The sequence below is a fragment of the Nyctibius grandis genome, chromosome 4 (genome assembly GCF_013368605.1).
Source record: "Nyctibius grandis isolate bNycGra1 chromosome 4, bNycGra1.pri, whole genome shotgun sequence".
Classification (NCBI taxonomy): Eukaryota; Metazoa; Chordata; class Aves; order Nyctibiiformes; family Nyctibiidae; genus Nyctibius; species Nyctibius grandis.
Window position 1 is genome coordinate 82,460,307 of NC_090661.1, and position 27,807 is coordinate 82,488,113.

Sequence of the window (27,807 nt, forward strand, 5' to 3'; positions counted from 1 at the left end):
TCTGAATAAACCCAGCTTTTATATAGGAATAACAGTCAATTTTGTTAACAATTCAGTGTAATAACATTAAATGAATAAATATTTGTTTTCTGTCATTTAGGTTTAAAATATGAGAACTGGCCTGAAAATTGACCTTTACTATTTTTTAACCTGAAGGTTACGATAACCACAGCAGAGTCAATAACCATCTATTTGGAACTTAAACCTTCTAATTCATTCACCAAGAGAACTCAGCAGAGGGGCTAAAAGTTAAGACTTCTTTGAGCCTTCTTAAAAGGCTTGATTAAGGTTTGAGTGCAATTTCAGGTCAGCTGTGTTAGGCAGATTGGTTTTTCCAGCAGACGAGATTGACTGTAGCAGCTGATTGATGTCCTCCTTGAGAGAAGAGCTGGAAATTGTTTCAATCTGTTGATCAGCATCACTAAGTTCACATCACACTTTTTTAGGATGTTCTTTTCTTATCTAGCTTATTCTAACTTCATCTATTTTGGTTTTCTGTCTTTTTATTTTTGTCACTTTAGTGGTCTCTTCACAGACGTATTAGTAAAACCTTTGCTCACAGTTCTCTTTGCAGCCTTTGCATTGTATTTTCCTACATTTTGCCTTGGAAGTCCTGTAGATCTCTCATGTATACTTCCCAGCCAGTTCGAACTCTCATCAGCAGAGAAAGGTGATGGGCCTGTGGGTCCAGTTTCTAGGTCTGATCCCAGCTCACCCTGCTACTACCTGTAGTTCATTGAGGATTCATTCCAAAGCCTGTTGAAGATGATAGAAAGATACCGCTAGGTTTTTGATGAAGTCAAAGTCTCTCTGGCCTTCACCTGTAAAGTGGGGGGTGGTAATGCTGCCATTAGGCATGCCACCTTCGTTTGGGCCACGTCTGCCTTGTGCACTATAGTACGGTGTTACTCTTAATAAGGCAGTATGTGGTTCCATGGCCCAAGGTAGCAGTTGTGTCCTGGGAACAAAATTGCTATGTTGATGCAGTGTAACGCTTGAGAGAAGGTTGTTCAGCTTGTGGGCCAGATCACTCATTTACACTGATATCATTGATAGCTCTTTTAGAGCTGCCTTAATATCTGTATTGCATCCTATAGACCTGTCTTTCCTATTTAAAAAGTAAGCTCTTCAGAACGAGTACAGTCTCTTGGTGCAAGTATACATGTGGGTCTCGTGCCAGGAACATTATCTGCACTTAAAAGATAATCTGAGTCAGTGAACATGCTTCAACTTGGTGTGCAAGTTAATGCAAGGAAGATGTCCCAGTGATTAGCATATGTGATTGGGAGCAGGACTCCTCAGCTCTATTACTGTGTCTAGCACCTAATGAGTTATTTTAGGCATATACCACAGCTTTTAGATCCTCAATTTATCTTTCAGTTTGTGATAAAGTGGATCTAATAACTCTTGCTGTAGAGGAGTTTTGTGATAAAAAGTGCTTGTTTTCTGAAGTGCTTTGAGAACCTGGAGAAAGGTATTCATGTAAGTAGTACATTAATATTTATATCTAATCTAGGAATTATTTTTAAATGCAGTTTCAACCTCATTGGGATTTTCTTTTTTAGGATCCTTTCTCTGTGGTAAGTATTGGGCGTATCATTCAAATTATGGCCAATGTATTAGTAGAAGAAATGAAAAGGGTCTCTGGTGCTTCTTTTTTGGGACTTTTTCAGTTCATTTGCAAAATGCTTTTGTCTTTCAGATGAAGATTCTGATTCATACTCTCCTCGTTATTCCTATTCTGAGAACAGTAAGTAATTTGCATTTCTTGTGTAATCTGTCAAACAAGAAAGGGCATGTAAAGCAGGTATTTATTTTCTTCCTATGCAGTTCACCAATATTCCTGTATTTGACTTATCCTACAGGCAGAACCCAGCTTTCAGTTCCTCGCTCCAAGAGTGAGATGGACAATATTGATTCAGAGAAGGTTGTTAAGAGGTCTGCTACTTTGCCACTGCCAAACCGTACTTCATCACTGAAATCAAGCCCAGAAAGGTGACATGAACTAAGATATATTTGGATCAGTACGGGAAGAATCCCTGAAAGCTGTGAATGGGAAGGGAACAAAGGTGGAAGCTTTAGGTCCACAACTCCATTTAAACTTTTTTTGGGGAAGTGGAGATGTCAGTAAGGGTAAGTGGGAAGAAACCTGGAGGAGCAGTTTTGGTTAGATGCCTTACTTATGTTTGGTGAATGCAAGGTGAGTCCACATACAATGTTGCCCATCAAAGGGAACATATCAAGAGCAAGATCAGAATTAGTTTACCAGCTTAAATGGCCTGATTTCTGGGCTTTTGCAGGGGCACTGGTTATTCTGCATGATGTGTTTGAATATCATATCATAGAATCGTAGAATGGTTTGGGTTGGAAGGGACCTTAAAGACCATCTAGTTCCAACCCCCCTGCTACAGGCAGGGACACCTTCCACTAGAACAGGTTGCTCAAAGCCTCATCCAACCTGGCCTTGAACACTGCCAGGGAGGGGGCAGCCACAACTTCTCTGGGCAACGTGTTCCAGTGTCTCACCACCCTCACAGTAAAGAATTTCTTCCTAATATCTAATCTAAATCTACCCTCTTTCAGTTTAAAACCATTCCCCCTCATCCTGTCATTACTTGTCCTTGTAAAAAGCCCCTCTCCTGCTTTCCTGCAGGCCCACTTCAGATACTGGAAGGCTGCTATGAGGTCTTCCCGGAGCCTTCTCTTCTCCAGGCTGAAGAGCCCCAACTCTCTCAGCCTGTCTTGTGGCCCTCCTCTGGACTCGTTCCAACAGCTCCATGTCCTTCTTATGTTGGGGGCCCCAGAGCCGAATATATTACTTTTCAGAGGAACTGGACATTGTAGGATATGGACTCTGAATGCTTTGTGACTAGTATTGTCTGAACTGTGCTAGTGTGGACACCACACAAAATTATAGCAGTTTGGATAGTCAATGGACTGTTCTTAGCCATCTTTAGATGTACCAGTATGAGATAATTGGTTCACATCTCTAGAAAAGACCCCTTCTTTGACCCCATAGTGCCCCCAGAATCCAGAGCAGTAGTAGTCAGGTAATCAGTGATGTGGCGAAAATGAAGAAGTTCTGCTAAAGAGATTTAATCTGATTTCTGCTCAAAGTTTGGACATGTTCATGTTTGTGAGCTTAGTTGAAGCCTATCACTAAGCTATTTCCAATCAGGAAAGATACAGAAGTCTGGAAGTTTATTGAAAGTACTTGGAAGAAACCCCCTCTGCTCCAATGATTTCAGCAGCTGAGCTGTGTCAAACTCTGCCTGCTATAGATAAACAAATATATACCCAGAGCTCTATGTGAACTGTTCCTCTTGCAGCAGGCTCCTTTCCTAGATTAAAAAAAAGTACCCTGATTAAACCAGGATTAACAGGGAAAGGCGCCTGTCAAAAGGAAGTGCTTGTCTCCACAGAAACCACAGTGTTTTGGGTTAATTGATCTTTCTTTCCTCAGGACTGACTGGGAGCCTCCAGACAAGAAGGTAGACACCAGAAAGTACCGTGCAGAGCCCAGGAGCATTTATGACTATCAGCCAGGAAAGTCCTCGGTTCTGAACAATGAAAAGATGGTAATGTTTGTTTTATCCTAGGTTGTGGCTTTATCCTGTGATTGTAAAATACTCCCCAAGTGCTTGTCCAGTTCCATTCTGATAGGATTCCTTATACTTACATTGCAGTGCTCGTGTGATGTATTTCCTATATATTTTGTTTGGAAAACTGTTTTGCATAACTTCCTAACATTTTTGTTCTCTATAAAGCAAGATCTAGAGGGATTGAGAGGCTTCTTTCCTTCTGGACGTGTTGTTTTCTGTGTTAAGTATGGATCACTAACCCTAGTTCTTAATCTGTGTTTGACACTGTGACCTGTTTAGCAGCTGTTTTGCCAGCTGTACTTTTTCTAGGGCACAGCATTAGTTGATGCAGGATAGTTGAAGGCATTATACAGTGAAGCAGGCTGGTTCAGTTTGTGTGTTCCTCTGATGCTTTAAACACTGAACAACTTACTTTTAGGGTGCCTATAATGTGCCTCAGGGGATGCCTCTAAGGTGCATTAGGACATGGTCATCTCCCATGGGCTACTTTCTTCCTCAGATGGATCTGACCAATTCTGTGGCAGGGGTGGCAGAACTGAATGTGAGCTGGCTCCCCAGCTACACCGGTGCGTAACCTGGAGTACTAAGTGAGCTGTTACCAATTTCAGTTTGAATTAGTAAGTAATGCTGTGAATTGTGACAGCTAGGGGACATACAAAAGTCTCATTCTACAGGCTTGGCTGAGAACACTTGGCAAGGGGCAGGGCAGAGAGGTGGTGCTAACCTCATCAGCCTGTCCTGCATAATCACCACAGCTAACTTAAGGTGTCCTTCAGTGGTACAAGTGTGGTGCTGTAAGTGCTAGAAAATACTGAGCGAGGTTACTAGTGAATAGCCAGTTTGGTATATAAAGATATAATTGTTCTATATAGGTATTAATTTGAAGGATTCAATTAGAAGTGCTAATTTCATGCAAGATTCCAAATATAAACTGGACTTTGTGCCTTAACAGCTCAGGCATTGATGCATACATGGAGTAGGTAAAGGAATGCTCCTGAAAAACCTGCCAAGGATTTTACACAAGAACGGACAGCAATTTAAATCAATAGAAATGTAAGAATCAAGTCTGATCTGGGACCTGATGTTTCTCGTTAGTACTTTGGTGGGTTTTCTTTTTTCCTTCCAAGTGCAATCAAGGTCCATCACTTTTTTGAGATCCTGCAACCCGTGTCCCTTCATGGACTTCCAACAAAGTTGTTCCTGTTACAGGAGCGTGATCCTAGTGCCTGTTGAAATGGGTGATGGGTGACTGTCTTGATCCTACTGGGCATTGGCTCAGCCCATTAGAGAATTGCTAGTGAGGAGTGGTTTGAACATGGTATGACAACTGCATTCCTGCAGTCCATTCTGGAGCAAGATTTCTGCTAACTTGGGTGGCAATTTTGTCTCATGGTAAACAGCCAAGATTAAAACTTGCGGCCAAAGGCCTGCTTCATCTGTGTACTTAAGCCTTTGTGAAAGGTCTGACATCACCAGTGGCACTGTTTACATGTTCAGACTTCATCAGGTACTTAATTGAGCTGTTGAATCGGAGTCTAAAAGCCACAAGCAGGACCATCATCAGTATAATTGAGAAAAATTGTACAGAGCTCATCAAAGGCAAGAAGAATGTGATAGCTGTGTTACTTCCGATGTTATTTTTTGAGCTTTAATTTCAAGCAAGAGGTCACAGAAGAAAGAAGGTCTTGAAATAGTGGCTTCGTGGTCTCCATCAGTCTCATTAAATACAACAGTAATAGAGTGATGAGCAACTAGATCTTTAAGGAGACTGCAGGAGATTTGTGCATATCTCCTGGTAATCACACCCAGAGCTGTGACTGTCAGAATCCCAATCCAAAACCATTTCAGAGCAATGAAGAGCCTCCCATTGACATCAGTGGGCTTTTTGTTTTATGTAGAGGCAGTTGTATAACAGGATGAGTACTTTTAGTTAGAGTGCAATAAAGAAAAAAATGGAGGCGTTGCTTCTATTTTGCCTTTAAGAAATGGCCAAATCTTCGTCCAGGCCATTGGAGATCAAACATAATGTAACCATTTATCTTTCAGACTGAAGCATTTCCCCTCTTTCAGCATCAATCCTGACCTCTTATCCTAGAGCTTTTTTTGTGAAGCCTGATGACTGTGGCAGAGTCTGGGACAACTAGCAAAGCCCCGCACTGTTGGGAACTGCCCTCTGCCTCAGTAACCCCATCACAGGGTGATTTGCAGCAAGACACTTCGTGTTGGCCCTCTCTGTGTGTGTGTGTGGCCTATCGCTTGTTGTGATGGAGCACTTGGGGTAACACTAGCATATCAGACATAATGTATTTATATTTCTCATTCACTGAGATCCTTTATGTCTAAGGCTAGGTACACTGAAATGCAAGAGTTAACTAGATGTCTTTTGGGGAGTGGCACCTCATAAACCTCAGCAATGGACTTTATTCTCTTATCTCACCTGTAGTGTTGTTAGAGCTACAACCGTTACAAATGTTCTTATTTAAGCTTTTTTTGTTTCATTAAAACAGACTGTATAAACAAAAGGGAATTTTCTTTTCAACTGTACTGTTTTCTGTCCTGTCTGATTTTCCTTCATTGTGGTTTTGTCTGATTCTCTAACATTTATTTGTGAAGAAACAAGTAATATTGTCTCTCTATCCATCCCTTCAGAGGTCTTTCAGGAATGCACTCTGACTTGTGTCTCCTTTGATTTAGAAAACCGCCTTTCACTCTATTTGCAGTGTCTAGAACAGGGTTTCTCACATATTCATGTGCTGTTAAAGATGCAGTATTTGATTCAGGTCTCACTGAATCTCTTTTTTAACCAAATGAATATTAAAAAATGTTTTTAAAGTGCATGCAGCTTTGGACTCGATGGAAGTGTCTGACAGTAGCACTGAGGGACTGGTTGACTCCCAGCTCTTCCATTGAGTCTCCCTGTGACTCTGAGCAAGCTGCATAATGTCTCTCTGTGTGGGTCTCCTGATCTGTAAAATGCAATTCATTCATATTCGTGTTGCTCACAATGATGCCATTAGGCTTAACTGATGTTTGCAAAGCAGTTCATGGCCTTTGTGAGAGAGGTGCTGTAGAAATTCCAAATAATAAGGCTAAATATCTACATTTTAGAATGGAAACCATGGGATCTGCATCTCTAACAGTCCCTTTCCGTGTATTCTTTGCATAATGTTATCCTTCTCTTTCTTCCATTCCCCTATCACCAACTCCTTTAGACTCGGGATATAAGCCCAGAAGAGATAGATTTAAAGAATGAACCTTGGTATAAATTCTTTTCGGAGTTGGAGTTTGGGAAACCGGTAAGTTTGATAGTTGCGATGACCAATGAAGTCAACCTGCCCTTTTTTTTTTTCTTTTTAAATGATTGTCACATCTCTTTGCTAGGCCCTAAACCTGGAACAGCTGCCTTACTTATTTAAAAATGTAATTATTCATAACATCATCCTGGTACTGATGTAAAGCAGCTGTTCTGTGACCACTTTAAGTATTTTGAAGCCATTTACAAACATTCCCCACTTTCCAGCCATATGTATCAACAAGGCAAGATTTTTTCATACACTACAGTTCAAACTGGGTTTCGTTGTTAATGTTAGAAGTAATGCCCTGTTCTCATTATTGAAAGTCCTTATTCAAAGCCCTTATTCTCACTCTGCCTGACAAGATCTAGGATGGCTGATAGGTAACTTTAAGTCAAGGAGAATCACTCATTTATTCCTGGCCTTGGCTTGTAAACTGTAGGTCAGTAGTTTCCAGCTATTCATAAACAGATCATGACCCTGTTTCCTGCTCATTTCCTTATGCGTGTAGCAGCCTGTTGCCTAAATGGGGTGCATCAGTCTGTGTTGAATAGCCCTTGCCATTCCCTGAAACCAAAGGAGTCTGAGAACAGTGTGCTTTCTTTTCAAATGGAGCTGTGTTGCTATGTGTGGCGGGGAAGAAAATAAGCCTTGATTTCCCACTCTGGAAAAAGATGAAGAAAAGCTTAATTATTCAACAGGACAAAGGACATTTTGATGGAGGGAACAACATCAGTGGTCACTACTACTGGAAAAAATGTGACTTTAAAGCATTTTATGGCCTGGTTCTTACTGATTAAACATTATTAACTTCACTAGCAAATACTGTTTAATAAGCTACTCTTACTTCACTAGAGGGTCAGTATCTGCCTCTCACATCTATTCAAGTATAGTTGTTGTTTCTCCTTTCTCCTTGAGGTCTGTTGTCAAATGCCCATGCACACCATTTTTGAGTGCTGCTGAGATTTCCCTGCATGTACAACAAAACAGAAACACGTTTTATGGTTCAGTACTGACTTCAAAGGCAACTGCACATGGACACCAGAGAGCAGGTTTTCTTTAAATATAGTCTTTGTTCTCACAGAAGTGACAAAAACCCTCTGTACAGAATGTAGCTGCCTGAGGTTGGGTGCCCAGTCTGATCACGTCATAGAAATAGTTATTTTTGCTGAAAAACAAACATGTACAGTGGCTGGGTAGGCCATTCTGTCATAGAAAACTATGTTTTATAGCTATGGACCTTCCATCCTAAGCTAAACAAGGAGCTTCAACAGTGTTTGGGTTGAGACCCCCTAACTTGTAGGCAGTAGAAGTCAGGCAAATCCCACCTCACTGAAGTTTTTAAGTGATGTCAGTAAAAGGATTTAACCCTTCACAAATTGTCATGGTTTAAGATTTCCACAAAGCGAGAAGAAACCTGATTTTCTTTGCTGCCGTGTAATTAATAGCCATATGCTCTTGCAATGAATTAAGGTTTGTCATTTGTATGATCCTTCAAGTTAGCATAAGTTAATGGAAAATGTGTCAGAGAAAGGAGAACATTTATGCCCTTGGGCCTTTCTAGAAGTGAGGGTATACCTGTTCCTTAGGAGTGTGCATTTGTGCTTTTAGTCATGCAGCCTTGGCCTTACTTCAGAAGAGGGCATCTCAGGCTACACCAGCAATCCATCTCTTGTTCAGCAGAGCATCTGTTCTGGTGACAAGTTCCCCACCTTGCTCAGGGCACTATTGTTAAGGGCTGCTTTCTTACAGCTTGCTTTGAAATGGTGTCCCATGTCAGCTTGCTCTAGCTCCAAAGCCATGCAACTGTGCTCCCTGATCAACTATGCCAGCCCCTGAATGTAGTACTCCATACTAGTGCTTTGGCATCAGGCACTTGAATTGAGGATGCCATCTCAGACTTCTGTTAGCTACCAAAGCTCCCTCTGAGCTTCATTACCACAGCCAAAAGAGGATGCGTTTTGCAGCTTCGCTCACTCCAGTCATGAGAGGACCAGGCTTTTGTGACCAACTAGTGGCTAAGCCTCATGTCTAACCAGAGAGTTTCAACTGACATTTGCTAGTGCCTGGGCTTTTCAAAGATTCTCCATTTGTCCCAGCTTTTTTCCCAGTGCTGGAGATAATGTGTACTTCTACAGGCATGATTTCCCCTGGCTTTCTGACTTTATTTGCAGCTATATGACATGGGCAGGAAACACCTTTAGTAAAAGGGAGCACAGGATTCTTGTGAGCCTGTGGGTGTTGCTCTCCAAAGATACTAGAATGACCAGGATGGGGCTTTCCCCATTGAGGAAAGCACGTGCGCTTCCTAGGGCAGCTGAAGTGACACTTTGCTGGACCAGCATGCCAGATGCATTTCTGGGCAGCTCTGTGGACAGGCACGTGCCCTGCAGACAGGTAGATCAGTCTCTGCAGCATGGATGCTTTTTCAGCATGCTGCTGAGACTGAATCCCCACACGCAACTTCCTTCCTTCCTCCTCACCTGTGGCTCCACAGCTCCCTGAAGCCCATCCACAAAACTTGACATTGGCCAGTCTAGAGCTCGGTTGTCTTCCACTGTGATTGCGGGATCACACACATGGGCATTTTCTCCCAGCCCTTCCTGAGACAGCACTGAGTAAGCTCTTTGCTATAAATGGAGAAGGAGGGAGCTGGAAAATGAGGTGTACGTCCTGCCTTCTCACCTCCTTCCCTCCAGTTCCTCCCTCCAAATCTCAAACCTAAATCTTTGCAGCACCATCTACCCACATGCAGCTGCTGATTTGCTGGATAAGAAATAGGTATTTAGTGTTTGCGTCCACACAGTGGCTGTACGAATGTGAAGTGGGACAGATTCAAATTACAGATCCAGGCAGTCTAGAAAGGAATTTGGACCAAGACCCAAGTATTGGAGCTCAGTCTCACCTTTGATAGACTGACACTGGGAGATTCCCCGTCAGTGACTCGGAGGCACTTTAATAATCTAATCACAGAAGTCCGTATGGACACGTAGGATGAGGCTAAGCGTGCCAGCCAACAGAGGTTATTTTTGTTTGGAAACAGAGCAAATGTATTCTGATTTCACACAGTAAGAACAAAGCCTTGTTGAGCATATCAGTGAGAGGTGCATATCTGGTGAAATGAGGATATTAGCATGGCATTATTTGGATAGGAGTGTCAGGACAAAGGTCCTTCACTTTGAATAATCCTCCTGGATATTTATGTGTGCATCCAAACAGGAAAATCCTATTTTGAAATAGGTGCTTTCACCTATAGGATGAATTTTAAAAAACTAGTTCCCAAACTTCCACGTGTCCACTCTCTTCACCAAAATCCCCCCCAAACAAACCCCCAAACCAGTGAAACAAAAAATAACAACTCTGCATTCTCATTGCCCCACAATGCCACCACTGGACATTCAGCCATTTGTGCACATGGTATGTATTCATAGTCTGGTGGGGGTGGGAAAGATTCTCCCTTTATCAAAGGCCCTTGTTTTACCCTTTCCTTTTGAAAAGAAGAATGAGCAAAACAAATGCTTTTTATGACTGTGTGGGTTTTTTTCCCCATTTTGTTTTGTTTTTGCTTTAAGAATGCTTTAACCACCAGCTGTGGGCTCCCTCTAGAGAGTCCAAAATCCCCTAGAGCACCTTGCAAAGATAAAAATTTCCTCAAACACTACTGAAAACAGCCCCTCCCAGACTGCATGTATGCTCCCTTTTGCCTCCCATGATCTCTTGATATTTGTGCTATAGCAGATTTATCCCTCTTTCTATCTCTCCTTCTCTGTTGTGGTTTTTTTAATTTGTTTTCAGTGTTGATGCAAATACCCTATTGTATTCCCTCTCTGTTCTAATCCAGTTTCCATATTCTCTGTGATGTCTTTCCTTATCTTCATTTCCTCATTTCCTTCCTCTGCTTTCCATCAGCCTCCAAAAAAGATTTGGGATTATACTCCTGGAGATTGCTCTATCCTTACTAGAGAGGATAGAAAGGTAATTGTGTCTCACGTACGTTGTACTGCAGCATCTAGTGAGTGTGTGTGTATGTGATTTTCATTTTCCTTCTTTTTTTTTTTTTTTTTTTAGCATTGCTTGGGTTTTGTGTGCTTGTGAGTGATTTTGTTTTAATTGGGCTTGAGCTCATTAGCCTAACAAGTAGCTAGTAAATTGATTTAATAAACAATTCTTAAAATCATAATCAGTCATAATTTAGAGTGGTGGTTTTGCTATCTTGACTTGCAATGATAATTATACTAACAGCATATTGCATATTGTTACAGTATCTTTTTTTTTTTACAGGTGGGTTTTGTAACTTTATGGTTTGTAGAACTAGATTCTAGCAGGCCTGTGCATCTCTTAATTTTGAATGTTAAATGCCTAAAACTATTTGCTCTGTAATGATTGAAACATGATTAATTACTAGTGAATTTCTGTGTATTGTGCATACCATCTTTCTCTTTTTTTGATTAAAAAGGCTCACTTTTTTTTTCAAAATTAACATTCCTTTGGTTTCCCCTAACCCTAAGCATTATTTTCCCATTCTTCTTCTCCTTCTTTAACCAGACTGATCTAGAAAAAGACCTCTACCTCTACCAGACTGAGTTAGAGGCAGATTTAGAAAAAATGGAGAAGCTTTATAAAGCGCCACATAAAAAGCCACAGAAGGTATTTCCTATTCTTTTCATGCTGCCAATCCCTGTTTCCAAACTCTCTGCTCTAATCTATTCACTGCTGGATGATTATTAAATGAGGTTGGGATAAATAATGGTTCTGACCGTTCTGACTGCATGGCTTGCTGTGTCGCTGTCAGAAATAATAGAACGTGATGCTGAGAATCCGGCTTGAAATCCATTTCAGATACAGTGATTTCCTTTCTCCCCCATTCCCTTTCAGCTGCCCCTCACCGCCGTCCCGCTTTAGGGTTTTGAGTTCAGTGTCTGCAAAAAAACCCTCTCTATTTTTCACATGAATAGGCAGCAGCAATCAGCTTAAAATTCTTGGTAGGCGTCACGTCATCATCTCGTGCCTTTCAAGCGTGTTGCCATCTACCCTCCCTTCATACAAGCCCTGCTCTCTGCTAGGAGCTCACGCCTACCCAAGATTTGGATATTCCCCAGAGATTTTACACAATTTTCCTTACACTGCACCTTGCCATGGCCTTCTAGGGCAGGTCAGCTGCTGCTGCTGCTGTTTCGAGAGTCTGCAGGACCCGAACCATGAAGTGATAGATTAATTTGGTAATACGCCATTTTTTCTATTTTTTTTCTGTTGTTGATTTTTTTTGAAGCTGCGGCATTTCACTAGGACTTGAATAAGCTCCTTTTTGAAACCCAAGATTTGCTTTTTCTTCCTACATAGGAATCCTCAGATAGATGAGGGGACACCAAATAGAACATTTCTTCTAAAATTGACTTCAATTTTAAAAATAATGTGCCTAGGAAATGTTAGATGGATTTAAAGCACACGGATAAGAACTGGCTTTTGCTATTGAACCTGTGCAGCTGGCATTGCTCCTCTTAAGTAAGGAAACTGAAATATTGCTTTTCTTGTTAGTGCTTTGATATTTATTTGAATGCTGAGGAATGTATTGTGCTGCAGAAATGTAATATACCTTTAAAGCAAAGGCGGGCAGTGACTGGTTGGGGGAAAAGCTTGGGGAAATAATTATGAGCATGTGTCTCCTGGTCATGGCCCAGCTGGTTATCTCTTCTTGCTTTTGGCTTTATTCACAATGACTCATTTGCAGACAAAAGAATAGGCGCTGCGAAAAGGCATCAGCTGTGCTAAAAACCTGTCACTGCCCTGAAGGAACTCAGGAAAATTGTCGCTTTTCTGCAAAGACATTGACAACTTAAATTGCATTTGGACTTAAACCTCAATGTCTCCTAAAGGCTAATATTCAAGCAATAGATGAAAAATTACTTAAGCAAGCCTTTTTCTTTCTCCACACATATAAGTGTGTATCTATGACTCCTTTGTTTGGACTTTTGCAGAATACAGCAGGTGTTACTCCTCTGGAAACTTCCGCAGACCATTCTTCCCAGTAAGTTTTCCAGTTGCTTTTTGATGTCTCTTTTACAATCTGAGGGCATATAGGACAGGGTTTAGGGCATTGGAAATGGGTTGGCTTTATTTTTTGGTGATGGATATAGACAAATGCATGTACCATGAGAACAATACACATGCTTTAGGTGAGTCCAGGTACAATATCTGCTCTTTGATTTGAATGAAATTTCAAGTGATTACATGAGTGATTGCACTGTCTAGATAAGAATTGCTGATTGTGCTAGGCAATGACTTTAAAAAAAAACCCAGACCTTTAACTCCATCTTGATGAAGTTTGCAAATTGACTGTACCTTCATACAAGTAAAGTAACTTTATTGCGTGGAATAAACAAAGTTTGTTTCTGTTAGACATGTATGATAGATTGGCTCCTGTTAGATATCCCCAATTATGCATACCAGATCAAAAGGATTCTGTTGATGGAAGGCAATAATTTTCCAGCTTCCAGGAAGGGAACAGGGGTAGCAGTAATGTTATTTCTCAAAGATCTACTGTGGCACTGCTTTTCTGGAGGAATACGTAATAAACAGTATACTCTGTCTAAATGAGTCGTATGTGGAGCTGGTTTGTTCTAAAAGAGGAACACAAAAAAAATAAAAATCCAGACCAAGATGCTGAGCTGTGCCGAGTTACTTGAGCCGTGGAGCCAGCTCCTGCTGTGAACCTGCTGCTCCTTGTAATTGAGCTGAGTGCTTAGCATTGTCTGTGGGCACAGTGATCCCCTCTGCGTGGATGGTTTGTTAGGAAAGGCATGTTCTTCTTCAGATACCCATTAATATCATGTGTGTTCACCATCCCTCTGGGGATGCCTTAGAGGTCTCCTATACTGCTTTCAGCTCAGTTCCCTTCTGTCTGTGTTCATTCTGCTGGGAAACTTGCACACTGCTGCACTTTGTTGGTTGCTCCTATGAGTGTTTTGTTTTGGTAGTGAAAGAGCAATAAAATAAATGGAAACCTCGGAGGTTAACATAAGAGAATAGCTTATATTTGCCAAAGACCGGTAAGGTTTCCGCCCATGGCAGCACTGTCTGTGCCCTTTCTGATGCCACGCAAAGCATGCAGGAGTGCCGGCGTCTGAGCCAGTGGAGGGGAAACAAGTGGGTGGGCTGAGAATGGGACACAACAGCGAGGCCCAGTGGAGTCGCACATTATTCCCTGCCCTGCCTTTAGAGAGCAGGGAGAAAAGATACCTGGAGTTCATTGTGGTTTTTGCAGTGTTGCTCTTCCCTCCATTCACCTGATTCTGATCTTGCAGACCGCCTTGGTCCCCGCAGTACTGCTTGCTGGCCCTAATGAGGGAGCAGCCAGTAAAGAGACTCTGCCACATGCCTCCTCTCTCTCCCCCAAGTGTATTCCCAAAGGAGGATCATTTTAACCCTTTGGTTTTTAACAACTAGGCTAAAATGCTTTTACCTCCCAGGTGAAGAACGTCACGGCAGTCAATTATTCCCTGCAACAACTGGCAGGGCTTCCTCGGGAACCTGACAAAGAGAAGCACTGGGATAACCCCCATAAGATACAATAGCTCTGTAGCTATGGGTCTGTTTGAGCATTGCCTAGGTTGAAAAAGTTACAGTATTCCCTTTCTCTTTCGTGGTGCTTTTCATGAGCTTTTACTTCAGAAAGTAATTTATGGGACTGCATATGACCTAGTTTTCCTTGTCCGGAAACTAAAATCTTTGTGATCCAGACATTGTGTAATTCCACCTCCATAGCCAGTCCTCAGATGTGTTTGAAAGCTTTCTCTTTACCCCATAAGTACAGCGTCTATCCAAAATAAATGGATGCATGTACAAATTTATCCACAAGCAGGGGTAACCACAAGCATTTCTACACTCACATAAATTTGAATCACTCCTGGAAATCAGGATGTAAACCAGCTTTCAAAATGTTCCCATGAATTGGCAAATGCCCTATTTTTTTATTTTTTCGAACGTTCCAGGAGTCATGCTTTGGCCCCAGAATAGCTTTGTGTGAGACTGCATTTTATTCTGAAGAGCCTGGTTGAGCACAAGAACTGGTATCAGATGAGCTTAGCTCTTAGGACAACATTGTCTGCCTGATTGCTCAGCAAGGCTTTTGTACCTGGAAAGGCCATTTATACTATGGCATTGTTGGTTATTTTTTTAGAGGGAAAACAGTGAAATCTAGAAATCAGATGTGGGGGTATGCTTGTGCTTAGGTTCATGATGGAGGAAAGAGATTTGTAATAAATGTCCAGTCTTTAAAGGCCTAAGAAATTAACAATGTACTCATTTTAACAGCATTTTGTTTATATATGTGCATGGTAGACCTAGAGTCCAGGATTTTTCATTCCCTGTAGTGGAATCCTGAGGCAAAGCTGAGCAGAACTGTGCACATCTGGGAATTTCTTTGGCATTTAAAACAGTAGTGTCTATAGCCCCATACTATTGCTTCTCTGCATGATCCCTCACTGATGGGCTTGAGAAATTGCTCTGGAAGTCTTGGACTATAGTGTTAACTGGGAGGCTGAACTGGTTGAGATGAACTGAGCAGCTGTGCTTTGTAACCAGGGGACAGGCATGGCTAGTGTTTAAGGAGAGAGGGCTGGGAGCTGGAACGTATTTGTGCTACTTTTAGCTAGCCACTGAATTTCTTTGTGTCTGCAAAGAAATCGTGCATCTGCACTGTGACTCTCTTGTCTCATCTGTAAAATAAAGGAGGAGTGCTTTCTGCTGCCTGTTTTCTGGGGGACTGAGCTGGGAGAGGTCCTCAGGTGGAGAATGCTATGGTAGAGCCAAACCTAGAATGTTATCACAATGTATTCATAACCTCTTCATTCAGCACCAGTTCTTCATACACAGTCTATTCTGGTTCACAAGTGCGTTTTTCTGTTACTTTGCATGAAGCTCTCAACAAACAAGTGACCCACTGGTGTCCCTCCCCCTTTTTTGTCTTTTCCAGCTCCACATATTCACCCAACTACCATGCAGTGAAGAGGGAGTCAGAACCAGCATTGGGGGACTTTGCTGGCTTGGAGAATGAAAGGCAGATTTACAAGAGTGTGCTGGAAGGTGGAGATATCCCATTCCAGGGACTGAGTGGTCTCAAGCGACCTTCTAGCTCTGCTTCCACAAAAGGTAGGTGGTCAGGGCACTAACCTCTTCTCCATTCTGCAGTGTCAAAAGCCAGGTGATATGGGGCAAACTGCTGCAGGGTTTAGAGTCCTATTCAAGCCAGTTGAGGTTTCCTCTGTCCTTCCTCTTTGCCATTCCCAGTTTTCCCTCTTTTTTTTTTTCTTTGAGCCCACATTGGCCAATATTTTTCATGACCCCTTTATCTGATCCAGGTTCCTGTTCCCAACAGGGACCAGCTCCCTTCATCCAGCACCTCAGCCACACCCTTATGTTCTTCCTGGAGGCTTCTCAGGCTGGCCTTGCTATCCATCCGCTCCCACTGCCTTGCCATGCTGGAGCCCTCCCCTGCCTTTTCTGCCCTTCCTGCTGCGGTATCTGAGCAGGCCACACCATGTCTGCTGACCTGGCTGCCCTGGTGTGCTGGCACCATGTGCTCCACAGCCTCCTGCCTTTGAGGGGTATGCAGAGAATGCATGGGACACTGAACCAGCAAGGCCCTGCAGGCTCCGAGGCAGCAGAAACCGCTGCATCTCCTCCCCTTTCCTCCTCCCATCATGGACTCTCTAGAAGATTAGAACAAGGAAGAGCCTGAGTCCCATCAGGGAGTTGTATTGGGGAATGTATCTCTGAGCCAATTTCAACCTAAAAATGTCTTGAGATGGGGAGAGGACTGGGGAAGGAATGCATTGGGTTTCTCAACTGCTCTCCCTAAAAATAGTACATCACACCAAAAAGGTCTCTCTTCGTCTCCATCTTCCAGCTGTTTTTCAGCATTATGTCAGGCCTGTAGGGCAGCGAGTCAGCTTGGATCCGAACAAAAAAATCTGTTCAAACAGTTATTGTTCCCCAGACTGCAATTGAACCTGAATGGTTATTCTGACATTTGAGTTTGAACTCAAATTGGAAACAGACCTAAAAATTGCAGTGTAAGCTGACCCCAGACTGGAGCTGACTTTAAAAAAAAAAAATAAATGTCCTGATCTGACTCCTTGATTTTTAAAGCAAACATGGCCAACCACATTGTCTGAAGGACGCTCAGCTTATTCCTAGTATGGGGAACCTCTAAGCAGGCAGCTCTTGAGCAAGGCCAGCTGATGTGGCCTGCTTGTGCTAGCACAGTCAACTGCACGATTGTCTTCTCCCTCCCAGGAATAAACTGTTTGGCAAGCACTGTGGTGAGACCATAGTAGGTGTGACTACAGGCTTGGTATTAAACCATTTTTGCAATGTTAGTGCTTCCACATTCTTGCTGACACCCTGATCCTACCCAGAGTTCAGCTGCCCTTTTCCATGGTGCTGCAGCTTCCCTGGAAGCTGATGATGCTTAGCACTTTTTAGGAGGGTACCTTCAAAGTGCTCTGGATCTGCTTCTGGCCAAGCCTCTCATTTTAGAGATGTTAGCAGCACTTCACCTACTCCTGTAAGCGCAGCTTGTTGTGCAGTTTCTTCCTGCTTTTCTTTATGTTTTGGAAGTTTGTTTCTTTAAAATGCATTTTATAAAATCCAAGCATGTTCTTTCTCCATTCTCAATAGCTTTCTAGCACTTAAGCTAACAGGTTGTATTTATTTTATTCTGCATGCTTACCAGTGGATCATAAAGGTGGGAATGCTCATATGACTGCACCCTCTTCAGTTAATAGCCGAACCTTTAACGCTAGTCATACCGGTATGTTAGGTCACGCATGTAAACATAAGAAGCCCTTATCAGCTGCAAAAGCCTGCATTACTGAAATCCTCCCTTCTAAATTCAAACCCAAACTAGCAGCTCCAGCTACTCTTGTGCAGGACAAGAAGGGTATCTTGCTGTCTCATGAGAAAGCTCAAAGCTGCGAAAACCTTCGTAGCTCCATTGCCTTGTTCGATAATAAAAAAGCTTTCATGGTAGACATAGGGGAAAGCATAGAAAACATGTTGATGAAGTCGAAGCAGGAGTATGTCATCAAATCCGGCAGTACCATGAGCCTGCAGGAGTACGGCACCAACTCTAGGAAAGGCTACCTGTTCCCTGCCTCCAGGAAGAGTGGGATGGAATTTACAATGCTGTATAAAGATATGCACCAGATCAACCGGTCCAGGATCCATTTGGGCACAGCTTCCTCCTGCAGTGTGAGGGATATTGCATCTCAGTTTGAGAATGAAGCAAAGGATAGGATGGAGCACAGCCTTAGTCGAGAGGATTCAGAGCAGATCCCCAAACACACCGTTTCCTCCCGTATTAGTGCATTTGAGCAGCTGATCCAGAGATCCCGATCAATGCCCTCGCTTGACTTTTCCACTGGACAAAACAAATTCACCACTTCTCTCCAGTCTAAAACTTGTCTGAGTTCTGCCTACTCTGCAGAGTTTCTTCTGGATTTGCCAAAAGCACACCAAGAAGAGAAGGATGCTGCCAGCTTGGCAGATAAATCCTCCCGCTCCTGCAGCAACGTGGAGGATACGGCTTCAGATGTCAGTGATGCCACCATCCCTCTGGACACACTTTCAGTTTGTATGGATGAGATAGATCTCCTCTCAAATGCATCCAATGACAGTGGCAGCAGCAGCAGCAACCTCAATGGGCCTCAGAAGCATAAAATCAACAGATGCAAAGGCACATGCCCAGCGTCTTACACCAGGTTCACTACCATCCGAAGGCATGAGCAGCAGCGGGCCTCCAGGAACCCTGATTCCAAAGGGGATGTCTATGGGGACAGACACATGCTCCCCAGAAACGTCTACCTAATGAGCCCGCTTCCCTTCCGATTGAAAAAGCCCTTCCAACATAAATCCTGCAGGACTCCACCCCCAGACTGCCCAGGAAGCCCCGCAGTGCCCAGCCCTGAGAACCCAGACGACCCCATACAGCTGCAGGGGAGTGTAGGAGACAAGAGTCACCACTCCCAGCACCAGCTGTGCTCCAGAAGCAGGCCTCTAGCCCCCAGGCGCCTCTCTTCCTTTGACATTGTGGAGAGGCTTAGCTACTTCCCCACCATGGGCTCTAGCCAAGCAATCTTGGGCCGGGCTGACACTCCTGACTCCTTAAACAATGGGAACCCCGTTCCATATGCCCTCTGTCACAGCCTGGACACAAACAACAACCCACAAAGTGAACTCAGGACGTACCTAGGAGGTGGCTTTTTGTGTTCTTTACTAGTGTCCCTTCATCTGTCTTCTTGCTTTCCTTTCTCCTCCCCTTTTCTTCCACAACCCTTGCATTTTTACTCCCCACCTTTGCAACCCCCTACTCTCTCTGTTTTTTCCCTTAGTGTGTCTAATGTCCTTTGCGTGTCTTGTGTGTCCCTGCTTTTGTTCAGGACTTGTTAACAGCTGTACTTCTGAGAAACAATTTCTGCTGCCTTTCTAATCACATCGGGTTCAGTTTGTCTCTCAAGGAGCTCTGGGGATGCAAGAATCTCAATATGAGATATTTCAAGTCCTGTATCATTTGCACGCAGGGGAATACAAAATAAACCCAGATGATTTGCTTTAAGGAGCAGTTTCTCAAGGTCTAGTTGTGTGTGTGTGTGCGCGCGTGTGTGTATTAAACTTTTCTCAACAGTAAAATGCCAAATCATACTTTGATGGCAGTGAATCTTTTCTTCACAAAGTCCTTCTATGTCTTTACTCTTTCCCTACTGTTACTTTCTCCCTGTTTTTGGATCTTTGTTCACAAGTACAGCCCAAAAGAGAAAAAAATTAAAATGGATAAATTATTGACATCTGATTGGCAATTTGGTCAACGGCAATTGAGAATCCTTACTGTCATAATGGAAAGAAATTATTTAAAAATATCTGTTTCTTTTTCCTTTCTGGTTATGCTAGATAAATCCATCTGTATTTTAACTTCCTTATATTGTTTCGAAGTAGATTCAGAATCACCAAGGCATTTTGCACCCGTTGATTACATGGAAACTCCAGAAGAAATTATCCGCAGACGGCATGACGACAAAGAGGTAATGCCCTCCTTTATGGCCTAATAACTGTTGTAGCAGACCCACATACAAGAAATATAGCATTCAGCGTTAAATAAGGACAGCTTGTATGGCCATGGCTATGTATATTGGAAGTTAGAGCAACAAGCTGGAACTAGTATGTTTTAATTTTAATACTACCTCTGCCACTGATACAATGTATAATGTGTAGTCCAGTTTAGCTTTTGTTTAAAATGAACCTGATAGTTCTTATCAATTGCACGAAATGATATATGGGGGCTTTAAAGAATGTAAAAAGGTTGTAGATATATGTGAGATGTGGTACAACACCCCAGTACTTGCAGATAAAGGTGAAATGGTTATTCTATGAGTTAAGGTTTTATTGTTCTCCAAACAAGCCACTTGAGTTGGTATTAATCAAACTGGTGAGAATAGTATTTTTCTTGTGGGGGTCTTCAGGTTTTGAACAGCAAATATAAGATATTTTAAGCTATCAGAAATTGTGAAGTTTCCCCCCAGTGCAAACTAGAATTCTTTATGGCGTCTCAAGTTGTTGGTGACAGAATGTAGCCGTCCTATTCAAAATGGCTGGGCAACACTGGGATAAGCCGAAATAATAGGAAAGCCACATAGACTTTTCAGTACTGATTGTATTCAAGCTGCATTAAAGAAGTTATAAAGTGATTGCTTTGCAGGAAGATGTTAATTTTCACTGCCTGGGGGGAAAAAAAAGTTACCTTTTTAGTGTTAACTTTCTGAGTTCAAATAATGTTTGTGTGCTTTGAAATATGGTAAAACTTGCTCTTAATTCCTACATGAAAAATATAATTTTTCTGTCTTCTCCCGTGAAACAGTTAGTAATCCCCCCACTTCCAAAATCCAGCACCAAAACTCATGTAAGAGCAAAACTCTGAATTCGCTAAGACCTGCTGGCTTCAAATGAGTTAGCACAGAGCTGTACTCTTCAGCCTACAGTCAGCCCCAAAAGGTGGAAGAAATCTTCTGCCCAGGTACTCAAGAATGCACATTTCCATTAGTGTGCCAGAGGCTTCAGAAGTCCAAAAAAGTTCTTTGGGGTTTATTTACTTTATTTTACAAAGTGTATTACGTGAGCCCAAAGGAAGTATGGGAGAACCTGATACCTGAAGGCAGTCAGGCACTCTCCCAAGTTCCTTGCAAAACCCAGGGGAGTTTGGTGTCTCGGAACTTACTTGTGGGGCTGATTCAGGTCTCTTGGAAGTCAATGAGAGTAACTCCTTGTTGGCTGAAGGGGGTTTGGATCAGCAAACTTCTTGGAAGCTCCCAGGACCTGGCTAAAACTTAAAAAAACTCCTCAATGACTTCCATCAGCTTTGGATCAGATCCTCTGTATGAGCTGGATTTCAGTTATACTGTAATGGTGATGTACTTTCTGTGCTTGCAAAATGAAAGGATGTTGTGTAGTTAGTAGAATCAGTATTTTATGTTGAACTGTAAAATCCCAGCTATCTGCTAGGACCTCAGAAATTTTATTTAAGTCACATTTATGGCAGCTTTTGAATGCCCTTAACTAGATGATTTACTGCCCATTTTATGCAATTTTATGGCAGAAACTTTTAGAGGACCAGAGACGGCTTAAACGTGAGCAAGAAGAAGCTGATATTGCAGCTAGAAGGCACACAGGGGTTATTCCAACGCACCATCAGTTTATCACTAATGAGCGATTTGGGGACCTTCTAAATGTAGACGATACAGCAAAGAGGAAATCTGGGTCAGAGGTCTGTTTTAGTTACCTCAGTCTGCTGCTTGACCCAAAGCAATATTTGCCTCTCACAATGTTGTGCTTTAGGCCGACATTAGCTTTTCAGAGAATGTCGTTTGTTTTTTTTTCCACCTTGCCCTTTCCCATTCTGGCTTCATTTAGATCTGCTTTGACTCTTGTGCCTGGTAAATTAGCTGATATCTCTTTACCAAGCTGCATATGTTAAAGCATGCCTGCTGAGAATTGCTGGTGCACACCTGTGATGCATGCCTTTAAATATCAGCTACTTTTAGTGAATCAGAGGCATCCTACATCTTTTGCATCATATTGCTGCATTGTCTTCTTGTCTGTGCCTTACCCTTTGAAACTTCATGCTTGTTGATCCTGGCCATGTGACTGTCTCACAGGTTTTTTTTAGAAATAGATTATTGTTTCTTCTTCTCTTGAAAGGTGCTTAATGTCCTTTAGAAACAATTGGGAAAAGTCTTAGCACGTTTCACTGCGTATGACTCAGTCAGTCTTTCTGAAGGAGACAAAGGAGGGGGTAGATGGTTTTCCCATGAGCCCAAGGCACTTTTCTCGAGGGCTGGATGCTGGTCCAGGTGTCCTGGCCAAATGCCGTTTCGTGACTTAGGGATTGCTGCTGGGGCTCTTGACAGCAGCTGTGTTTCCCCAGAAGTGCTGCACTGCGGTGGTGGGTGAGGTGGTCACCACGTGGATGGAGTACATCTGTCTGCCCTTTGTTTATGTTGTTTCAAGTGCTCTGGTGCCACATGGATGCGGATACTTCTTATTTTATGCTCTATTACCAAAATTACTTTAAAATTGTCTAAATATTTTGTGGCCATTAGAAAATCAGCCAAGTGCATCAAGCGTTAAAGCCTAGGCCTGCTGTCAATGTCCTCTTTGGCTTTGTAGCCACTAAAGACGTTTTTTTAGACACATGCTTTATTTATTCATATTTCTTCCTCACCTTTGTCTCTTTCCTGCCCATTTATACAGAGTACTTGGGTCACATTGCAGGATTCAGCCGGGCCAGGTAATAATCAATAAGAACCACATCAAATAAAATCCTGCTGTTTTTTTCCCAGCTAGTAAATTTTGCTTTTCTATTTGCATGTCAAGAGAATTTGGTCCCGGAGCCCCAGTAACTGTAGTTACTGAGGCAGCGTTCATTCAACAGGGTTTGTCACATTTAGAAGCTTACTGCTGTTAAATCAGTTTCCTGTAGAGCTCTTAATAATTGTTATGCCAGAAGTTGGCACTTCTTGCCCTGGTGGGAGATACCCATCCAGCATATTTGGACTGTAGTATCAGTTGCACACAAGCTTGTAGCAGAATACCTGCATTCAGTTTCCTCCCCAGACTAATGTTAGCTATAGAAGAGTTTGGGTGCTTTTTCTCAGAAGAGGGTTGAAAACCTAATTATTTTTTTAATGTTTTGATTTTTTTGATCTCTAGATGAGACCTGCTAGAGCCAAGTTTGACTTTAAAGCACAGACGCTAAAGTGAGTACAGTTTGTTACTACTGCCTTAAGTGTTCTTCCTCTGCCTTTTCCCCTAGGGTGCAGCACTTACGAAGTGTTGTGCAATTGGATTCATGTTTTGGGAGTGCCTTTCCAGCAACTTAAAGCAAGGTGTCTGTAGTAAGGCAGGGAAAAGTAGTAGAAATCTTGCAGACTGTAACCTGTAAAGGACCTTTAGGAAAAGTGCATCTGTATCCCATGTGATTTTTGGGGCAAACATGCTGCCTTTACTGGAACAAGTAAGCATTCTGCTCTGAGGATGTGTGGAGCCATGGGAGAGTGCTCTTGCTGATGTTCCTTCTTGCGCTTTGTAAGCAGGATGGCTGGGTGAGATCCTTCTGTCACTGCCCTTGCTAGAGACAGAAGGGATTCCCCTGCATAACATCCCTGGTTGTGCTCCAATTTAGGAGCTGGAAGAACTGTCTTAGTAGCTCACTGTGTAAATCTGCCATACAGATGGTCAGAAGAACATAGATATGCAGACCCACAGCATTCTTTTCACTGTGCTAAGCATAGCCCAAAGTCAGCAAGCGACTTAAACAGATGCCTAGCTTTAAGCTTGTAGGTGGGCCCTTGACTCAGGATTTCCCTGATTCAGGACCTATAAGGGTACAGAGTGGTCACTGCTCCCCTGGCATCTGTGCATACACCAGCAGATGTTTCTGGTGACATTGTTGTACCTCCAAGCCCTGTTATGGTGTCTTGGGTGAATCACACAGCACTACTCATTCTTTTTGGGGAACACTGCTGTGAAAAGAAGGCCTGGAAGACCCTTCCCTCTGCATAAGCCTGGAGAAGCTCTCATTTTAACACTGCTAGGGAGGGAAGAAAGAAGAACAGAATTCAGTGAAGGACCTGCTGTTTTTCTTCTCAGGTGCTAATGTCCTGGGAATATTTTGTTGTATGTTCTATAGGTGATGCTGTGTAAATCATTACAGGTGCTCCCTAGCACCTGTAATAAAACTGAGGCAGATGTTGTAATTGTTGTGTCCCTTGAGCAGAACATACCAGGGTGACAGAAAAAAGCAAAGGAGAGCTTGTGAAAATCATGTTAGAAAAGGCTGGGTTGGTTGTTTTCCTTCCTGTGGGGACCAAAGTAGTAGGTTTATGAGCCTAGTACAAGCTGCCCACAGTGGGAGTTCCTCAAGCTGCAGACATTCATAAGTTTAGCACTGAAAACTGTAGATTGAAATCCCAGCTGTTAGCCCAGGTGAGGTCAGTGGTTGCACAACCACAGGCTGACCAGAAGTGTAATTGTTGCAGGATCAACGTTGGCGTGTGAAGGGGTTCATTGAATCTGCAAACTAGCTTCCATTATAATCATGTGTCTCTTTGGAAGGCACTTGTGACATGACCCATTTCAAAACAGGAACTGAGCACTGCTCACCATATCCAACAAGGAAGCCAACCAATGGCATCTTTTGCTTGAGCTTGACCCCATTGCTGCTGGAGGGTGTGCAGTTAGTAAGGCCCTCATAGGGCAGCTTTTTTGATAGGATGCCCAAAGAGCAAAAGTCCCGGCTTATCACTATATGAACAGGGTAATTCTCAATATGTAGGTTGGGTGGAGCATGATTTATATCAACAGGGCTGATGCAGACCTTGGTACCTAGGGACTGCTGGACAGAAAAAGAACACATCTGTTCTCCAGTGAAGTTCTGATGGAGTGCTTGTGTTGTTAACAGGGAACTTCCTCTGCAAAAAGGAGATATTGTTTACATTTACAAGCAGATTGACCAGAACTGGTATGAAGGCGAACACCATGGCAGAGTTGGCATCTTCCCACGATCATACATAGAGGTAGCTGCTTTCCTTGCAGGTCTTCTCTTTGCCCACTGCCTTTCTGCCAGCACCCAGTTTATGGGCTTTTTGTATGTGACTCATATGATTGTGTTTGTTCGTTCTAGCTCCTCCCACCAGCTGAGAAAGCTCAGCCCAAAAAGCCATTGCCATTGCAAGTATTGGAATATGGAGATGCTATTGCTAAGTTCAACTTCAACGGGGATACGCAAGTGGAGATGTCCTTCAGAAAGGTAGGACTTTTGTTGTGCTGATGTTTTTTAACACTAGTAACTTGCAGTTTCCAAATAAAACCTCCAATAAGATGAACTCTCTATTTAGGAAGGATTCCTTCTCATCACCCATGTTTTTACTCCATAGTCATTATGTAGTGCGTTGCAGTGAGTGTTGGAGAAGTGCCAGTTGCTTCCTTAGGGCTAGCTGAGAAGATACTTTGAGCACAAGTGGTGGAAGCCTGGCTCTGCAAGGCAAATTAAATATTTGGCGACATGTCTCCAATCTGATACTCTCCAGTGGAGATGCACACAAGCCACATGAGAATGACGATATAGAAAAGCAGGAAACTGGGTCCACCTTCCTTCATACTACGAGCCAAATCACTGAGCACAGGCAAGCAATGTTCCGTGGTATTGAAGTGACTGGCTAGACCTGACTGCATAGTGAAGGGACAGGAATGGATTGTGTAATGGCTGTTCAGAGCAAAGTCAGCCATATTTAGATTAAGTAGCAGCATTTCTCCATCTCAACCAGCCTTCTGTTTTGATGCTCAGATTAGATCTTGTCTGTCTTCTCTTTTAATTATACATGAAGGTGGGGCTTGCAGTTTATATTAAGGATCTGGAAGTCACTTCATTTGTCAGCAAAACAGGAGAGAACATAGAGAGACCTTGTTTAAACTGCAGACCTGTGCATACTCCCTGTATACCTCATACCCTTGAGAGTTTTGTGGTCAGCCTGAAACTGATGATTGCCATTTTTTCACTGGCTTTAGCAAGTAGGGTCTTGAAAGTGTGAGCATAACTGAGTCTGCAGACAGCCCAAGTCAGCACCAGAAGATCTGCATTTTCTCCTTCTCTGAACTGAAAAATATCATTGCCACCCAGAGGTTAGGGCCACATAACTGGGAAACAGGGGAGGCTGAGAGCCACTGATAGTTTTAAGTCAGCTACAGGAAGATTAAAAATGTAATCTACTTTGGAATGATGAAATATGTTAAAGTCAGGACTACATTACTATTCCTTCCCATAGGGTGAAAGGATCACATTGATTCGACGAGTGGATGAGAACTGGTATGAAGGAAAAATCTCTGGCACCAATCGCCAAGGCATCTTCCCTGTCACTTACGTGGAGGTGCTCAAACGGCCAGTGGTCAAGAATGCCATCGACTATCCTGACCCACCAATGTCCCTCTCCCCTAACCGCAGCATGACAGCTTCACCACAGGTATTTGGACTAGACGCAGCCAGTTACAGCCCCTTGCAGAACAGAGGGATGTTGCCATTGCTGTGCAAGAAGCAATAGCTGAAAAAAGCTGTAGCTAAGACTAGTGTTTTGCACAGTAAAAGCCATGTTGCCAGTATGCTGCAACTGCAGGAAAAGGTGATGTTTCATTTACCAGAAAGGTTAATGAATGGGTCATTTGGGGATTTGGAGACTCAGCTTTTAATCTCTGATCTGTGGCTTGAATTCAGGCCAGGTTGAAAGGGCTACAGTTCACAGCCATCTGAATAAATGTCACTGCCAGAGATGGAATGAATTGGTGATCCAGCTCCTCCTGAGTGCATGTTTACACTTTACAGACCTCCACTGTGATGAGTGCATTTTCTGTGACTATTAAAAGGGTGCCAGAGACTGTTACAGTCTGTAGGAGTCATTATGTTGATCCCAGCCAGCTTGAATCAAGCTGTATACTTACTTCTAAATGTTCCAGCTCATGACCAAGGTTTTGGGAGACAGGGTCAGGAGAGTGGCCTGTATGATTTGAAATCAGTGCTAAATGAACTCAGGTTTTGAGAGGAGGACAGTCTGGGATCCTCCATTAATATTAGATTCACTGATCTTTACGGTCGTTTCCAACCGAAATCATTCTATGATTCTATAAACCGTACTGCAGTTCAAACCAGATATCAAAATGGCAGCAGGTAATTGTATGGAGATCTCAGAATGTTTGCCATGGAAAACGTATCAGGGAGGCAGTGAGTCTCTAAATCCCTTTGTTTTGCTCTCATCCTGCGAGTAGTTGTGCTTGAAGGTCAGCATACGTGTCTGGGTCGCGGCCATGAGGTTCTGGTGCATCCCCCTCTCACCCACGGGACTGAAGCAAGGTCATTCTGAGGTCAAGACTGCAAGGAGCAGAAGTGGAGAATTGGGATTGGGAGGAAGGGATATACGGTACAGGACGAGTGGTAAAGACAGCCACGGCTCATGCCTGATGTCTGTCTGGATCTTCCCTAAAAGGACTGTTTTTATTCTTAGCCACTATGTAAAGAGGAAAGACTTGTTGCTTGTTTGGGGTTCCCTGTCAAAGTGGACCTCAGCTGAGCTTTTCTGTTTGAGCTTGGCAGTCTCTCCATAGCTACGGCCTGCCTGCCACCAGCTCTCTGCAAGCTTCTCCCTTTGATGGAAGGGATTGTATCCACCCTTTTTTGATTTCCTTTGCTATTCTTTTGATTCCTCCCCTAGTAAATCAATTCTCTCCCTTACTTTTTTGCCTAACTTGGCAGAGGACTGAGAAATGCTCTGATCAGTGCTAATGTAGCTGATCTCACTGATGTTGTGGGTGGTAATAGC

The 27,807-nt window shown here is 42.9% G+C and overlaps 1 protein-coding gene across 39 annotated transcripts in view; it reads left to right on the plus strand.

Annotated features, from left to right (window-relative positions):
* SORBS1 (sorbin and SH3 domain containing 1) overlaps positions 1-27,807 on the plus strand; it is a 177,577-nt gene that overhangs the window by 135,877 nt on the left and 13,893 nt on the right. For 35 of the 39 annotated variants that reach the window (XM_068397508.1, XM_068397510.1, XM_068397509.1 and 32 more), the window contains 14 exons: positions 1,703-1,750; positions 1,866-1,995; positions 3,464-3,578; positions 6,815-6,898; positions 10,805-10,870; positions 11,441-11,542; positions 12,871-12,920; positions 15,867-16,042; positions 19,886-19,971; positions 21,540-21,707; positions 23,153-23,199; positions 24,903-25,017; positions 25,125-25,250; positions 26,266-26,460. In XM_068397508.1, the coding sequence (XP_068253609.1) occupies positions 1,703-1,750; positions 1,866-1,995; positions 3,464-3,578; positions 6,815-6,898; positions 10,805-10,870; positions 11,441-11,542; positions 12,871-12,920; positions 15,867-16,042; positions 19,886-19,971; positions 21,540-21,707; positions 23,153-23,199; positions 24,903-25,017; positions 25,125-25,250; positions 26,266-26,460 (1,508 nt within the window). The remainder of the gene's footprint in view (positions 1-1,702; positions 1,751-1,865; positions 1,996-3,463; positions 3,579-6,814; positions 6,899-10,804; positions 10,871-11,440; positions 11,543-12,870; positions 12,921-15,866; positions 16,043-19,885; positions 19,972-21,539; positions 21,708-23,152; positions 23,200-24,902; positions 25,018-25,124; positions 25,251-26,265; positions 26,461-27,807) is intronic. The other 4 variants (XM_068397506.1, XM_068397513.1, XM_068397516.1 and 1 more) reach the window with 4 other exon arrangements.